General features: G+C 36.8%; 1 protein-coding gene across 2 annotated transcripts in view; it reads right to left on the bottom strand.

The window, feature by feature from the left end:
* Positions 1 to 18,951, bottom strand: part of ebo (exportin ellipsoid body open) — a 151,872-nt gene that overhangs the window by 31,535 nt on the left and 101,386 nt on the right. For both annotated transcript variants that reach the window (XM_083136809.1, XM_083136810.1), the window contains 3 exons: positions 14,750 to 14,905; positions 9,081 to 9,255; positions 7,546 to 7,657 (listed from right to left, as the gene is read on the bottom strand). In XM_083136809.1, coding sequence (XP_082992935.1) covers positions 7,546 to 7,657; positions 9,081 to 9,255; positions 14,750 to 14,905 — 443 coding nt within the window. The remainder of the gene's footprint in view (positions 1 to 7,545; positions 7,658 to 9,080; positions 9,256 to 14,749; positions 14,906 to 18,951) is intronic.

The following is an 18,951-nucleotide window of genomic DNA, read 5'->3' as shown; positions in this document are numbered from 1 at the left end:
TGTTAACTGGTCGCTAGACAATGGCATGTATATTAACCCTAATAAAACACAAGCAATTTTGATTGCTTCCGATAAACTGAAACGTTACGTAGATCTTAACATTCTGCCTTCCATTCTTGTAGATTCGACTCACATTCCATTTAACCAAACTGTTAAAGATTTGGGAATTGTATTAGACGGAAATTTATCATGGTCACATCACACGAGTTCGGCATGTAGAAAAGCTTTCGCATCTCTGTATTCTGTAAGACGTATGGGCAAGTTCCTCCCCACCTCTATCAAGGTCAAACTATGTCAGTCCCTAGTTTTATGCCATTTAGATTATTGTGACGTAGCGTATTCCGGCTTAACAGGTGAGTCAGCTAGACGTCTGCAGAGTGTTCAAAATGCCTGCGTACGATACATTTTTAATTTAAAATATTGGGACCACCTATCACCTTATTTTCTCAAATTGGGGTGGCTACGTATGCAAGAAAGACGAACGCTGCACACTCTGATTTTACTTTACAAAGTTCTCAACCTCAAGTCACCTTCCTATCTCCTCTCTCGCTTCCAATTTCTTCACGAATTTCACGATCGCGACACCAGATCACGCAGCTCCTCAGTTCTCTCTATCCCCGTCCACAGATCAAACTTCTTCTCCAACTCTTTCTCCGTATCGGCTGTAAGACTATGGAATCAGTTGCCAGAAAGCACTAGAGCAGTAAGCTCCGTCGGTTCCTTTAGCAGACGTGTTCGCCACTCTCTTCAGAGTAGTCGTTAGATCTTCTCCTGTCAAGCAGACTAAAAAGCATGTGCAAGTGAACGAATTCTTAAAATACCTTGCAGTTACTTAAATACAATTTTAAATTTTGCATTCTTTCATTCCATATTTAGTTTTTTGTGTGTTATATATTTTGTATTTTGTGTGTTATATTCAGGGCTTTAAGACTTGTGTGTATGAGTATAATGTGTGTGTGTGGACCTATATGAAATGACGTAGTGTACTTTGTGTATAATATAATAATCAGGGTAGCTACGATTTTTTGATTATGGAATTCCCTGACTTTTCCAGGTTTTCCAGACCAGAAATAAAATTTTTCCAGACATGTTTGTCGTCATGATTTTTGCTTTTGAACCTCAAGTTTTTCAATTAAATATGCAGGCATGTTAATTATTATGAATATGAATATACACAGTTATTAGCTGAAAATTTACCAAGTGAATAATATAATGCTATTCAATTAAAAAATAAATAACTATTGTGCTTCCCCATTTTCACGAAGTCATTACAATTAAGGTGGTGTAAAAAATCAATAAAAAAAACGTGGCATATATCAAAGCTTTACAATGTAACCTGTATACAACCTCAATTAGCCTATATCAATACAAATGAGAAACAACAGAAAATTAGGTTATGTACCTTTAGAAAATATGCAATAAGTTTAATGATTATATTTTTTAATTTATTGAAAATAGTACATATTACGGAAATTCAGAACTTGAATGGGGCCGGTGACCAACCATACACCTAAAAAAATATATACGCGGGCCACACTTTGGAATCAAATATCTCCATTATTTGAGTTTTCCACATGCTGGAACCAATTTTATATTACGGAAAACATCGAAATCTGTCTTTTAAAAGGTAACAGTTCCGAATGTTTTATGATTTTTTTTTCAAATTTTCCTAGCAGGAAGACTAATTATCATAGAATTTTGGCAATCATTGTGACACGAAATTTGAACCTTCCTTAAAATAATGAGAACTATTTGGATTCGAAAAAAGTTATTTATGTTGAAAAAAAACTTCAAAATGACCTTACTCAATCATACACGCTTCCCACGGACAAGGTATTCTCCGGTTCACAAGCGACAGTAAGTATCGTAAACTAGTGGGAATGAATGTAGAAATAAATCGGAACCTTAGTAGAGTGCATTCAGGGTCTTTATTTTAATTCTAAGACAACCAAACCTGACATTCCTAACATAACCACAAAAGCATATATTCACAAAATCTTAAGTAATCGCTAAAACTCTGCAGTATGTGTTAACAGACATAAATCGAAATCAAACCATGTAAAAGTTGCATTTGTAGCATGATGAAATCGTAATAAAACAAAAGGAACTTGGGTTCATTTTCACCACTTTTCAGCATAATTTCATTCTACACGCAAACAATACGTAAAATTACTACCGGCATGAAACCAACATTCCTAACCTAACCACGATGTGTGACCAGCTTACGTTTAATTCCTCTATTTTGCACCAGGTTTTAAAAAATAATTCGTTCTACATGCACAAAACACGTGCATATTCGAATAATGACGTCACTGATACTGCATAAAATCACTAATTTCTCGGGTGTAACACATCTCTGCAATGTAAAAACTACGACAACGAGCAAATGAACTAGTTGATCAGGTTGCTTCTGAACGGGTCGCAAATGAAGGACTCAAATTCACAGAACGGGTTCACGGGGGGAACGAAGTAGCAAGTCCCTTTGTTTTTACTCGGCATCCACACCCATCCAGCTCTTCAAGCTTTATTGCAGATCCAAAACCAATGAACTGTCCGAACAGGTGTGTTCTTGAAGAAAGAAAATTTCCTCACCACACACAAAGCTAAAGGAACATTTTTTCCGCAAGAAATTCTGAGGATGGCTGGTGCGTAGGTTTCGTCTTGAGTAGCTTGTTCTCTAAGGAAAAATCTCACGCCTCTCCAAATTCCGGTCTTGAACAGGTTCACAAAAACGAGTCACAAAATGAACGGATCCAAGAGTGAATAAATATAGAATTGAAATACGAAGGAACCATAATTTTGTACGTAACAGAATAGAAGTCATAATGACGAGAGAAACAAGTTTCTGAACTGAATCTTTTGGGGGGACTGGAATCACAAGAACCGAATTCGGAAGTGGAAATGAACAGTTCATTCATTTTGTAACTGGTTCTCCTGCAACTCCAAAATGCACGTAAATTCCAGAAAATATGCAAAATTCCATGACTATTCCCTGACTTTTCCCTGACCAACCAAATTCCCTGACTTTTCCCTGTTTTCCAGGTTTTCCAGTCGCGTAGCAACCCTGATAATGTATAATTTTAAATGTATGGTTGAGTGGAAGAAAAGGCTTTGTACGGCCTTAACTCCGCCATTTAAAACAAGGCATTAATAAATAAATGCATGTTTTGTATTGTGGCCTGAGGGCGTAAAATATGATAAAGTGTGGTTAGTTCTTACAGATCAAGCATCTTACATGTTAGCTGCATTTTCTAATCTGAAGAATATGTATCCTAACTTAACACATGTGACCTGCATTGTTCATGCTTTGCATCGAGTTTGTAAAGCTCTTAAAGATAAATATACATATGTGAACGAATTTGTTTCTAGCATTAAGAAAATACTGAAAAAGGCTCCTTCTAGAATACAGAAGTACGTAGAAATTACGAAACTTCCACCACCATCACCCTCTCCCATCCTCACTAGATGGGGTACATGGTTAAAAGCCGCAGTGTTTGTTTGCAATCATTTCCATACAATTTTTAGATGCTTTGCCTAATGATTCCTCAGCTGTAGAAAAAGCCAGAAAACCGCACTTAAACAGATTGCAAGATGAACTCTATATTGTACATGGCTTCTCTTTCCTTACTACTGCAATCACAAAACTGGAGGGGCAGTGTCCTGAAAAGGAAGCACAGTGGGCTGTTTTGATGGATGTGCAACGAGAGCTGCAAGGGGTCGGGAAAGAGAAGTTAGAACAAAGTTTAGCCAAAAACCCTGATGTTCAAGAAGTCGCAACCAACAAGGATGTGGATTACTGGTTGAAAACAAAATACGCACCACTTGTCTCTGTTGACGTTGAACGTTCTTTTTCAACTTACAAGTATCTGCTTAGTGAGCGCAGATGTACCCTCACTCAGAAGAACATAGAAATTTTGAATGTAATATATTTTAACAGTTTTCTAGATGACTAATTGTAAGCAAGTAAGAAGAAGCGTGTTTTCCTTTATGTCGCTTTCTATGTATCAGAGAATTTTCTTTGCTTAGTTGTATTAAACAATTTAAAACCAGAGAATACTCTATGTGTTTATCCAGACAAGTTGAATCATATATGTATTCACTGCTCAGAATAATTTTACATCTGAAAATTAGCACCTTTTTTGTACAAAAAATGGCACTTTTTTTGCACCTTTATTGGCAAAATTTTGCACCTAAAATTCCTAGCTCTGACAATGACTTATGCACACATCTGCTCATCTTATTATGTTCCATATTGTTAGTTCTTCCACCTTTGCTTCACGCAACCATTTTCCAAGGGAATCCAAAGCAATTTCTTTTGGAACACTGGGGTACAATTCTTTTTATGTCAAAACTTAGTAGATCAAAATTTTCATCCCATTCTATTGTTTTCAAAATATTGGTTACTTCTCCCAAATTCTCTATTGCAAATTCTGTTTTCTTCCCGAGGTCTGTTATTGTTCTCACACACTTTTTGGTTAATTTGTATGTTGGATGGTTGTACATTGGCACAATGGGTCTCATTGGAATATTCTCTTTGTGTAAGTCTTGAAGCTTTCCTGGCGACGAATGATGAAAAGGTTCTCTCAGGCTATCGACCAGGTGAGTTTTGGACATACATATTTCCAGGTGGATGTGTATTAGATTTCTGTCGGCGTGTGGTCGATAGCCCGAGAGAACCTTTTCATTCTCTTTGTGTATTTTTGGAAGTCCAAGTGCTACTGGGATGGACACTTTTTTTCATTTTTAGCCTCTTTTTCTCTTCCTCATTAATTATCCAAATGGTATCTAAGGTTTCATGTATTAGTCTTATTATATTAGTGGGTCAACTTTTACTCCTTCAAAATCATTTTTAATGAAACACAGTCTTATTTTCTTCTCATATTCTTCTTGCTTCATTATTACCATCTTCTTCTCTTTGCTTTCACGATCACGATTTTCTTTTCATTCATCCATTCTTTTACTTTCTTCACATATTTCTTTATGTTCTCAAATTTTTTATGAATAATCCCCATGTCATACTTTTAAAAAAGTAAATGTATGAGGGATTGGTTGGAATCTGTCGTTAATTGTTTTCATTCAACCTGTTTCAGTGTGGATGTCGACTAAGTGACCAGTTACCTGCCAGACATAACACTGAAGACAAATGTCCCTGTGACTGTTTCACAAATGGAAATGTGTAAGTTTGCAATTATTGTATTTCTAATGTTCATTTCTTTAAAACAGGAATCTCGTTTGTCAAATTTAAAATGCTCATTTCATTGTAACACCAAGTATTTTTATTAGAATTGTGTTTAAAAGCATGTGTAGATTGCAAGTGAGATATCATTATAGAGCAATTACATGGAACCCTGAATTTATGTTTCCAGATTTTATATTTCCCCCAATTTTATATATGGCGTGATGCTGATCACATCACCCCCACTCACGACCGGATCAAGAAAGTGTGGGGCGTTACCCCCACACCCCCTATACGCCTTCATGGCGTGGTGCTATGCACAGGGGAGCACTTTACCAATTTTATATATTCAATCTTCATGGTTGAAATACAGCAAAATGCTATAAACTTTTCCTGCATTTTATGTTCTTTCATCTTGGTCCCCTGAAAAATGTAAAATTCAGGTTCTATTGTACAGAGTGGAGCATTTTCGATTACCCAGTTTGAAAATAATATAACTCAGCCCTAGAGTTAATGAAACTTCAAAAATTTTATATCATCCTTTTCACAACATCTGTCCATTTCCATACATGCTACGTACACTTTACTACCGTGCTTTGTGTGCATTTGCTACAGTTATTTGTGAAACACTATGTCTGCCAAATGACCACCTTGTTTAGCAATGCACTGCACAAGACGATTACGGACACTTTGCATGACACGATCAAGGACATCTGGGGTTATGCGCTCAATTTCCTCCCTCATGTGTTCCTTCAGCTCTTGCACACTTCCCATTCTGGTTGCAAACACCTTATCCTTCAAGTGTCCCCAAAGGAAGTAGTCTGGGGCAGTTAGGTTGGAGGATCTGGCAGGCCATTGAATGGGCCAGCACTCCATGGCTACTGATAGTCAAGGCCACAAAGCTGTTTCAGTCGTCGTCCATCCACACAGTGTAGCCAACTCTCCATTTTCAAAAATGTCCAAAAAGTTTTCATTTGGCAGACATAGTGTTTCACAAATAACTGTAGCAAATGCACACAAAGCACAGTAGTAAAGTCTTCATGGCATGTATGTAAATGGACAAGTGTAGTGAAAAAGGATAATATCACCCTGTATTATCACAGTGGACTCATTTTAATTAAAACTCCACAGGGACACAAAAAAAAATGAATTATCCAAAATTCGAATTATCAAAAACATGTATCATTAAAGATGATTTCAAGGGGAATACATTTCTGTTCAAATTACTAAGTAATTCGAATTATCCAAGTTCGAGTCCACTGTATTAGTATTGCAAAATATCAGCAAAAAATTCACATCAGGCAACACAGATAATATCTAATACATGTTTCCAGTTTCACGGGGTCAATGTGATGGGAGGTCTGATGTACCACTAAAAATATTTGAGGCAAAAACATAACTACTATGTAATTTATTTGTGAATTACTTCACATGCTTTTCAAAATGTTAAGATTAAAATATATCTATTAGCAGAGCCACATATTTATGGTGAATATTAAGATATTGGTACAAAAACTGGGCACACTTTTCAGGTTCAAAAGCAGTACATAAAATGACATTTCAGTGTTAAAATATTAAATAGAATCCTAAATTTAATTTAAAAACGATTCTTACAAAAAAAAACAAATCCCTTCTAATAGCGATACTTTCCTAAGTCAGAATTATCCTGTGAGTTATGCAATTCACGTAAAATTGATTAATTCTGCTGTAAATATTTGAGAAGCAAAAATGGACCCATTTATACAGGAAAAAACTTAATATTCTGGTAACAACATAAATGTGCTATTAGAAGGGATATGTTTATTTTGTGTAATAAGTGCAGTTTATAAATCAAATTTGGGATTAGATTCACAATTTTAAAACAAAAATGTCATTTTTTATATCGCTATAACACTGAAATTTTATTTTATTTACAGCTTTTGAAGCCGAAATTGACTCTTTTTGTCTATCAAAATTATGTGCCTATATGTATTAGGGATGAGACAGATTAATCACCACTCCATTGGTATATACCAATATTTGTTTATCGGTAAAATTTAGAATAATTTTACTAGTCTGATATATCTATAAACAGCCTGCAATTCTGTAAATCATTCTATTTTTTAATAAAAATGTATAATTCATGTACACTGTTTTTTGTAAAATTACTGCAGAAATCAGAATCTTAAAATCAAAACTCGCTGCACAATTAAAGAAGTTAATTAAACATACATGTTAGTCAAGTAAGAACATTTTCTTTTTTACATCAAATTAGAAATATAGGTGATCCTGATCAGTAAATTTTGTATTGGTACTTTATAGCACCAGCAAAAATTTCATATCAAACCATCCCTAATATAATATAATAAATAAATCAAGCCTGTACTCACCTCTGCTATGATAGGATAAATATGATCCATACAAAGTGTTATGGTACTTGGAACAAATCTTTTAAATGCCGAGCCTGGTTCTTTCACAATAAGTTGGAGAATTTTTAAAAACCTGAGAAAAGAAATAGCAACATGTTCCAATCTTGATAGTAAAACACATATTTGGCAAACATTACCAATCTCTCTTTCGTGTAACACTCAAGCATGTTTATGTATTTTTAAAATTTATTACACTGAAAAAAATATTAAATTCAAAGAATTAACAGCTACACAAAAGTATTATATTGAAGGGCACAATCACCTTTCTACATTACGGAAATTTAACAAAAACTGAAAGAACAAATCATTAAGTTTTATGCAACACAATCCTTGTTTTCGTATCTGGTAGCATTTTACAAACTTCTCATTTAATCTTAATAAAAGAAATAATAGCATGACCACACTGATAATAAAGTTGTGCTGTGGTTCTATGTACATGCATACCTAAATAAGGTCCATTTCCACATAAGCTTATTTGTACAGATGTGAACTACCAGATTATTCAGAAAGAAGGAGCACATTACAAACCTTTATTATGGTAACGTGGTAAAAATGCAAACACGTGAGAGAGTAAGAATCAAAGCTTTCATAACCCACAGAGAACTTCCACTGGATCCCACACAGTAGCACTGGAGGTAGAACATGGAACATGACTCACTCTGTAGAACAGTCAAAGCACATGTGCAAGAAAATAGAGTATGGATGTTTGTCACAACACACAGTGCCCACATTGCATAAAACTTTAATTATTACTTTCCTGCAATTTATAGCACACGTTTGTATCTTTTACCGTGTGTCCCAAATAAAATGTTTGAAATTGCTCCTTCTTGTTGAATAACCCTGTATATTCTACTGAAATAATTCATATTGTTGTTACTATGATATTCGTTGTGTGAAATTCATGACAGGTACCTGGAGCAGCTGCAACATAACATCACATGTGTACAGTTGGGAAATACTGTAAAGTCTCTTTGCAGAAAGCACTACGGACCACACAAGGTGATGTCACTGAGCAAGATTGAGTCCAAACAAACCTGTCACTTGGTGTTTTCCTTTTCTATCGTAAGGGGCTGGGCTCCCAGCAGCCTACGTAGCAGTTGAGTTTTCAAACCATGACGACTCGATTTTCTTTAAAAATGAATTATTTCCTTACTCTAGTTTTTCTTTACCTTATCCTCTGTAAGGTATGTGTAATACACACGCATTCTAAAAAATCTCATCTTTACATTGATGTGCGATACACATCACAATTTTGTTTCATGACTGTTGTCCCTTGTGATGGAAAATCATATATAGGGAAACACCACATGACAGGTTTGTTTGTTGCATGTATTGCTTGCATTGTAGCATTATTCTTCTTATAGTTTACAGTTGTTACAAGAACACAAAAATGTTTTTTTATGCTTGTAACAACAATAAACTACAAGGAGAATGCCTATTGTTGTTGAATTTAAAACCTTATGCTTAACTGTGTGTCAATCATAAGTTGGACTTACTTCTCAACTACCCTTGTCCCTGCATTGCTCTCGTGCAGAATTGTATGCGACAGTTGCTCTCTTGTGAAGACATCCAGAAACGTTTGTATTGTTTGTTCTGCAAATGGAACCCCCATGTGTGGCTGAAGAACATCAAACACAACCAAAAAGAAAGCCAGAATTTCTTCGCAAACATCTGCAAAAGGAATATGATATGATGAATCGTCATGCAAGAAGACCAAAACAAATCATAAATCCAATATACAAAAAATGTGTTTTCAATGTTATTTCTAGACACAAGGGTTATCCAGAAAGTAAGTTCCGACTGACTATTAACAAAAACCAAATATATTTGCAAAACATTTATATTGCCATTTAATGCACATACTGTAATTTAATGGACATACTGTACACTATTGTGTGACATATTTACCACTTCCACCATCACCGAGGCACTTGTTGTAGCAGGACACCACTTTTTGTATCTCCTCATCGTGGAATGATGATGCTGCCTGTGATGCATAACATGTGGTAAAAAAAAAGTAAAGTACTCCCCTGTGCTTAGCATCACGCACCATGAAGGCATATAGGGGGTGTGGGGGTAACGCCCCACACTTTCTTGATCCGGTCGTGAGTGGGGGTAATGTGATCAGCATCATGCCCCCAACCACCTTTACCCCCCAGGGCTTCCCCCAGGTACCCATGTCATTCGACATTGGGTGGGCGCTGGGGCCGCTTCCGTTAGAAAAGTTCCAGGATTTGAACTGGCCAGGGATCGAACCCGGGACCTTTAGCATGGTAGTCAGATGCGTTACCGACTGAGCGACGGCGGCCACTCATAACATGTGGTAACGGTTTCTTTCACCCTGTGACACTGTGGAACCTACCAGCAAGCAAGTGAAGATTTCAAATGAAGGGACACAGGAAAATTTGTGGGAAATGCAAAGAAAGCAACATACTGGTGAATTGTCTGTTAGTCTCATCTTCTATTCAAATGCACACACCAAATCTTCCTGCACACAGATAGCCAGCTACTATGTGGATGGTCATGTATATTTCCACACCCTTCTTTGAAGCGTCACATACATCTCCACACAACAGATTCACTCATGGAATGTTCTTCAGACACCTTACAAAGTTGACAAATTTCAGCCAGCATCATGTTCTTCACATTCAAGTAATACTGAGGAGCATGTCAAAAAAAAAGGGCCAATAATTTTTTACATGGGGTTGGCAACACTGATGAAGTTGAGCATGCCCTAGTATTCTGTGCTTGCAACAGAGATAGAATTGTCACAATGGGGTTGCGTACATGCGAGTAGCAGTAAGGTGAAATGGCTGCCGTAATACAAAATCCCGCCAAATGTGAAGTGAGATCTGTCATACGATTTCTAAACGCCAAAGGACAGAATGCAGCTGACGTCCATCGGGAATTGTGTGCCATTTATGGACCGACAGTAATGAGTGAAGGGAAGGTCAGGCAATGGTGCAGAGAGTTTCGGGAAGGGCGTTCAAATGTCCATGACGATGAGCATAGCGGAAGGCCTAGAGTTCAGAAGGACTATCTGGTGGAACGTGTTAACGAGAAAGTGCGTTCCAATCTCTGGTTCACAATATCTGAACTCACCAAAGAGTTTCCAGTGTCTGCGAAAACAGTGCATCGAATTGTGACTGACAACCTGGGGTATCACAAACTGTGTGAAATACCAAAAATGCTGACAGACGCGCACAAAGAGCAAAGAAGGACAGCTGCATGTGATTTTTTGGCGGGGGATGACCTCTTTTTGCACATAGTTAAGGGGGATGAAACGTGGATATTGTACGCCAATGGGAGACGAAGCAGCAGTCAATGCAATGGCGGCACTCTGGTTCTCCTAAGGCGATGAAATTCAAACAAACACCATCAGTTCACAAAATCATGGCAACCGTGTTTTGTGACCAAAATGGTGTAATTTTTGTGGAATTCTTGGAACCAGGATGAACAATTACAGCAGAGGTGTATTGTGAAACACTGAATAACCTGCGACGTGCCAGCCAAAATTGGCAGAGAGGAATGCTGCACTCTGGAATTTTTCTGATCCATCACAACGCCCGCCCACACACAGCAGCTCCTACTGTTGAGACAATTGAAAGATTTCGAGGGAACTCTTCAATCATCCCCCTTACAGCCCTGACCTTGCCCCAGGGATTTCTTTCTTTATCTTCACCTGAAAATGTGGCTTGCATCGAAGCATTTCAACGACAGTGACGTGCTCAAAACATCAGTTCTGGACTGGCTGCACTCTCAAGCGGCAGATTTTTACGCAGAGGGTATACGGAAGCTTGTGCCACACTATCAGAAATGTCTGGAGGTTAATGGTGACTACGGTCGAAAAATAGCCAACGTATGTACTTGTTTATCAATCACAATAAATTTCTTCTCCTATCATTTTCTTTTTTTTTAAAAAATATCGGCCCTTTTTTTTTGACATGCACCTCGTAGATTACAGCCAACATTTCACATGCACCATCATTCTCAATTTTCTTAAATATTATAATGGCAGAGAAACTTAGTACTCACGTTTTCCATGAAGCTGTTTTTTAATTTGTCCTATTATTTTTGGTGGCCACTGCCACTATTCTCGTTGGAACTTGTTGCATTGTTGCTTGGTGCATTTCTATTGAACACAGAAACAAGTTAAAACGAGGACAGTGGCAGTGGCCACCAAAATTAACACGACAAACGTGAGTACTAAGTTTCTCTATAATTATTTACTACCGCGTTTCTCATTTCCCAAAATATGAATTAAACATTATAAACACACAGCATGATGTATAAACACTGTTCGAATACCTGTAAATGGCATCTGTGTCCCGGCAAACAATCAACACATTTGCACCATCATGACAACACCATTATAAACCCCTCGATTACAACCCCGAAAGGCGATTGAAAGCACCAATATTTGCAAATGGAACTTATTTTGTGGATATCCTTCATAAAAAATTCACTAACACTGCCCTGGAATCAAATGACAATATCAATTACAATAAAAGAGGGAGAAAATCACAACTTTTACGATAGTATCCCAATAGACTACTCAGAGAACACATGTGGCAAAACTGCTTACCGCTGTTTGATTGCTACAAATTGAATGAATTAATACAGCGAAAGAAACACCAAAAGGCAAATGTGCATAACATGCAGACAGTCAGTTTGCAACCAAATTGAAAACTTGTCCAATGTTGGGTGCCTGCCACCACCGCTATGTCGTGCCTCTCCATGCCTGATCTATTACATGACCATCCTTATGAGATCTGAGTAGGTGTTTAGCATGTATTGAGACAGTGAGAAAGAAGCCAATCCCCATATATTCTTCTTTCTTCTTGTAGAGTGAATGAATGAACTCTGTCAAGTGAATTGGGCTTCAGATATGCCACAACATGTGCATCCATTATAGAAGCTAAGTTTCATAACAAACAGAATATCATCATCATCATTTTGTAGAAGACAATAATCGGCCACATCCAAGGCAGATGTTTGAATTTCCCATGGATGCATCGAGTTCCTCCACTATGTTTTATATAGATGTTTGTAACAATCTTGCAATTATTATTTGTATTTTTTGTCATTATGTGTCACTTTTCTGCCACTTTTGGTTAATTATGATGATAAGGATGAGTGATGATTAGATGAAATTGATAAATGAACTTTCACAAAGAACAGCCATACCCAGGCCAGGACTCAAACCAAGCTGGCAGCATAACAATTTTGCCAATAAATATTGGTCAATAAAGCATATTTGTTTATGAACTGTCAATATAATTATTTCCAATTGCCAATAGAATTATTGTCAACTGACTGTTTCAACAGTGTTTATTACATGAACTTTGATTCGTATATTAAAATGATGATCCTTCTGTGATATAACCTTTCAATATTCTTATGTTTCAACTCCACAAACTTCATTTTTTGAACAATTACTATATATTGGCAATACATTAAACAATATATATAGATTTAACAAACTATTAACATGTTGATAACAATGGTTCTTTCTTATACTTAGTGGATATATTACAAATCTTAAAGAAAAAAATAATAATAATCTCATTGCCTACTGAGCATCTCCTTTCATGATTTACACATTATACGTGGTCTGTCAGGAAAGTAATGAGACTGATTTTCTGTAAACGATGAATTTTATTATTTTTACAAATCAAGGTTATCCCCTTCAAAATAGTTCCCTTGGGCAGCTACACAGCGATGGAGGTGTTCTTTCCATTGTTCGTAGCAGTGCTGGAAGGCTTCTACTGGAATACCTTTTAGCGCGTCGGTTACGCTCTTCTGGATATTATCCAAAGTATCAAAATGGCATCCTTTCAAGTTGTTTTTGAGCAAGGTGAATAAAAAAAAGTCACAGGGACTGAGATCCGGCGAATAAAGGGGCTGAGGAACCACAGGAATGCCTTTTTTTTGCCAAAAATTCATTGATGGAGACTGCCGTGTGACATGCTGCATTGTCGTGGTGCAGAATCCAAGTGCGTGCAATGTCTGGTCGCACACGTGCAACCCTTTTCCTGAGTCTTGCAAGGACTTCCCGATAAAAAGTTTGATTGACAGTTTGTCCTGGTGGAACAAATTCCTTGTGGACAATCCCCCCCGACTGTCAAAGAAACAAATGAGCATCGATTTGATTTTGGATTTGCTCCTTTTCACGTTCTTGGGACGGGGAGAGTTTGCAGGGTGCCACTCCTGACTTTGGCGTTTTGTCTCGGGATCGTACTCGAAAATCCATGATTCATCACCTGTGATCACGCAACTGAAGAATTCTGACTCCCTGTCAAGGTGGTCCAGAAGATCAAGACACACATCCCTCCGATGGGTTTTCTGCTCAGGAATGAGGTTCTTTGGAACAATCTTGGCGCACACTTTTCTCATGTCCAAATCTTGTGTTAAAATTTCATGGACGGTACTCACGTTCAAATTTAACTCACTACTGATCATTCTCACGACGATCTGACCTCACAAGAGACCTCACTCTTTCCACATTGTCATCCGATTTTGAGGTTGAAGGTCTTCCCGCACGAGGTTCGTCTTCCACTTGTTCTCGGCCTTCTAAAAAGGACTTGTGCCATCTGTACACCTGTGCCCTAGATAGTGCATGTTCTCCATAAGCCCTTTATAACTTTTCATAAGTCACAGTAGAATTTCGCCAAGCTTAACATAAAATTTGATGGCACAACGCTGTTCAAACTTTTGCCAGTCCATTTTCGTAACGCACCTCACAAACACAACTTCACGTCAGACGCTCTCAACAATCGTGTAGCAACTGTAGCAAGTTGAAACTTGTACTGAGTCAACGGCAAGCATTCGCCTACCTGCCGTGTGAAGGTGGGGGCAGCAGCGTTGCCGGTTCGTGCACAGTGTTGCCAGTCTCATTACTTTCCTAACAGACCACGTATGTCATTCTCGTTCATATACTACTCTCATGTTCTATAGTATCTATTTTTCCTCTACCTCCAAGGAAAACTATTAATGTTTAACACTTACAACTCTGATGTTAGAGCTGAGTATTTACTTTCAAACTATACTGCTTTCAAGAACTATGAAAAACATGCCTTAGTTCTCCTAAACTTTTCATGGTTTAAACCAAAATTCACAACACCTTACACTAAACAGAACTATTTCATGAGTAAGAAAAACATACCTGGTTGATGAACATAGAATGGGAAGATGGCTAATGTCTGATGAATAAGATCTTGAATGGAAGTATACATGACTTTCTTTGTCTGGGTTATTTCAACGTGAATGTTTTCTACTTGGTCCCCCAACAATTTCAGTGTGGCAATTATCACAGGTTTTGCTGAAACACAAATATTTAATTTTGTAAAATCAAGCCTGCAACAAAAACTACAACAAGCTATTATCATCTTCTCAACTCTCACGGTAATTCAATTACTACAATAATATGGATTAATCAATAGTTGTGAAGCTTTACTCAGTATGCTAATGTTAATATTCACAGAAATGTTGGCAGATTTCTATTGCATTAGTTAATGTTTGTTCATAGGTAAGTTATTAAGTAGGTCACAAACACTTATTTCAAAAAAATCAAAGTGAAATATTGACTACTTGAAAACCATTTTTATTTTTCAACATAATCTCCACCAAGATTGATTTTTATCCCTTCACTTTATCAGTCCCTCAAAACCTGCTGTAAAAAAGTCTTTGGGCTGTCCCAGCCAAAGTTGAACCTTGTGTTCAACATATTCATCTGCGAATTGTTTGCTGCCATCGTGGGCACACGTTTCAGAAGTTCAAACGATCATAACAAACAGTCCTCAAGCAGGGTCGGCATTAGTAAACTGAGCTGCCCATGTGAGTGTCTGCTATCTAGCGACTGCTAACTGAATATCATCAAGTGAGATTGTGCTGCTACCTAATAATATCTTTAGAAACTACTCACTACTATTCTCAGATACCCCACATCAGTTTGTGACCTATTTAACCCTTAGACACCGAGACTTATTTTCCAGGTATTTGCACTAACGCTGAGCGTGTTTTCAGCGGGAAATTTGAAATTCTGCATGCTTCTAAATGAAATTTTATATATTTCCGGAACTAAGGACGTTAGAGGTAAAAATTATACCTCGTTTTGTTCGTATACATTGGGCTATAATCCTGATGGAAAAAAAAATCCGTAATTAGTTAGAAAAAAAAATAAAAAAGGGAAGTAACTATTTTTTTTTTACATGAAATTTGAAATTCATCGGATCTTCACACAGGCTATGCCAGGACGTGAATCTCCAAAAGGTACCCGCATAATGCCTGGTACATTTACCATTGATGTAGAAAAATTTACGCACTTATTGCGAATACTTTCGGAGAAAAAAAAATTCAATGCACCAACGCCGAGCGTGTTTTCAGAGGGAAATTTGAAATTCTGCATGCTTCTGAATGAAATGTTATATTTCTGGAACTAAGAACGTTAGATGTACAAATCATACCTCATTTTGTTCAGTATACTTTGGACTACAATCCTGATGGAAAAAATATATTTTCCGTAATAAGAAGGGAAAAAAAAAGGGGAAAGTAACTATTTTTTCCACTCAAGAAGTTTGAGAGGTTTTGCACAGATACCCTAGCACATGAACTAACAGAGTATGTAATATTTGTGTCAAGAATTTATGAGGTACAATGATGTACTTGGTAAGTATAGTGGAAGAGGCCATTAGAAAAAATTGAATCTAAAAATATATCATGAGATTGCATCACATCTTTGAAAGACACACTGAGTCCAAAAATAGATAGCATTATATGTAGACTTTCTATAAACGTGGTGTGTTCATGTTAACCAAAACAGTCACTGATATTTTACTGTGCATGAAGATATCTACTAAAATCCACAGGATTACTAGACTGCAACTAATGTCGAAGTCAATAGCAAGCCTATGTGTATGTGTGAGCCAATGGCCAAACATGCTGTTCCCACAACTTACCATTTGAACAGGAATTTCGGTACTTCCTTGCGAAGAAATCTTTAAAAGTTCAATACAAACACACCTTTTGTATGCATGATTTGTATTTATAATCAATCCTACACCATCTGTTATTGGACAGAATTTTGTGTGCTTTCACTGAAAAACCAACGGTCACAAATCTGAATTTCCATATGTGCAGATTGCTACTTTAATTTTCACGTGGCTGTGTGGTTGATGCCTACGTCACTGCCAGGATAGGTTGTCAGCCAGATTAATGGTTTCACAATTTCAAGCAAGGTGGAGAGAGTACTGAAGATACCACCAGAACTGAAGGGAGGGTTTTAAAATCTGCTTAATCTGAAATTAGTGGATCAGATCTTGTATGAGTTGAAACTGGCCACTCTAGCACCATGATAAAATTCAAATATAATTCCCGGTTTTCAAGGCGAACTTTTAAAAAATTCAATGGTACATGCAGATGTTTCCTCTATTTCAATTTTACGTATTACCACCTCTCTCTCCAACCACACACACATACCCACACACACACAAATATATTAACAATATAAAGGGTGTCAGTGTGATTCCAATGTATCCAAAAATTCTAATTCAATTCAATTAAATGGTATATTTAAGGTGTGGACTCTACATTTGCAAACAAAAGTCACAAATGTTACAGGATATACTAATCTACGAAAATTAAATGAATAAGAATTTCAAACCTCCAATTTACCTAATCAACTTCCATATATATTCTTGCAACAACAACCTTCAGCAAAGGACACTAGGAAAGTAAACGGATTGAGAGAATTCTGTTTCACTTTCCACACAGCTTCCTTTTCTTTCCTCGATAAAAGTAAAAGCTGAACTGTGAAAACCTTGTCTCAGGGCATTTATAAATATGTATAGATTCAATGGAACTTGGATTACAGTAATAAAAGTTGCAATTTTTCACATCTACAGAGAAACATTTATGCAGAATTCCTGGAGGCAATAATTCACACATAATTCCTGGTGAGTAGCAACCCTGGTACTGGTTGGCATTGCTGGAGAAACAACAAAATGTGAATCAATTTAACACTAAGTAAGTAGACCTAAAGTGCAAATCACTAAGGTATGCAGAGTATTTCAAAAGTTGCGCAATCCTAACTTTCATCATAATAACTTGAAATACGTGGTATTTACATGATTTTTCATCATGGAGCCTCATCCTTTAGCATAGTTTTAATACTTTATAATGGCAATTTATTCTGTACAGGAAGCTTCAGAAATCAATTAATAGGGCAAGTCAGAAAATGTTTTTCCAGAATAAATTTTTGAGGGTGAAGAGGGTCATAATTCAAAATTTCATGACTGATGACATGATGCTAATCTGTAGTTAATCAATATTAGTCATGTGCAATGCCTGATGGGTTTGGGAATTGTAGTTATATGGGCTGAGTGAAAAGTCCCATTTTAGGGAGAGACAATCTTGGTTGGCAACACCAGCAGTCAAGAATTTTGTCAAAAGGCAACACACAATATAGGCACATATGCATAAATAACAAAATATTTTGATTCTGCTAATATGTGTTGCTGGAATTTTGTGAACCTCAAAGAAATCAAGACTTTGGAAAAGTATCAGCTATTGAACCACCACCATATTTGAAACCCTGGCATGCAAGTCATGGGAAAGCCTGTAGTTTGCATATTTTCCGACATTTCAGAAGTCTTGGTGCTGGTATAGCAATGGTAATGAACCTTTAGTTTACCACAGCCAATTGTTGTGCTACCTTACAGGTGATAACTTTGCTCATTTCAGATCATTAAATTATTTAAATTTGGGACTTTATGTCAAAATAACTACACATATTTAAAGAGGAAGTACCATTCTCTCTTTTAATCATGCCATGTAGTTCAGGTATGTAAGATTGAGGGTGAAATGTCATCTTTTAGAAGGAACTTAACATTGCAATATTTTACGTGAATTTAGGATAATTACAGTAGTATCAAGATACTATAACTTTTTTAACTTTGTTTCATTGAACTTTTGTGTTCATTATCATACATTTGGAGAATATTTTTGACAATTTACTTTCATGCCAATGTAATTCAAGCCCCGAAACAGAAATAAAACAGAAAAAATGATTTATTTTGTTAAAAATCTCACCTTTCTCCTTTATCTTCTTCTAACATATAAACATGTGGGAATAATTTTAGGTTAGAATACAGCTTTGATATCTAGCAAACAAAAGGGGCTCCTAACAATGTAGTGGTAACATCGTTGCCTTGTAATCAAGGAGTCTCAGGTTCGATACCCGGTGGAGGCATGTAGTGGTTAGGATTCCACTTTAAACTATAGGGCCAGTCCTGATTAGCCTCTCTGTGCACAAAGCAGACTTAAAACTAAAACTCATACACTCAGACCCTAGCAAACAAAACAAGGGGC

This window comes from Lepisma saccharinum, chromosome 15 (assembly GCF_977018435.1).
Source record: "Lepisma saccharinum chromosome 15, izLepSacc3.1, whole genome shotgun sequence".
Classification (NCBI taxonomy): domain Eukaryota; kingdom Metazoa; phylum Arthropoda; class Insecta; order Zygentoma; family Lepismatidae; genus Lepisma; species Lepisma saccharinum.
The sequence above is the reverse complement of the archived record's forward strand: the minus strand, read 5'-3'. Positions and strand labels throughout refer to the sequence as shown.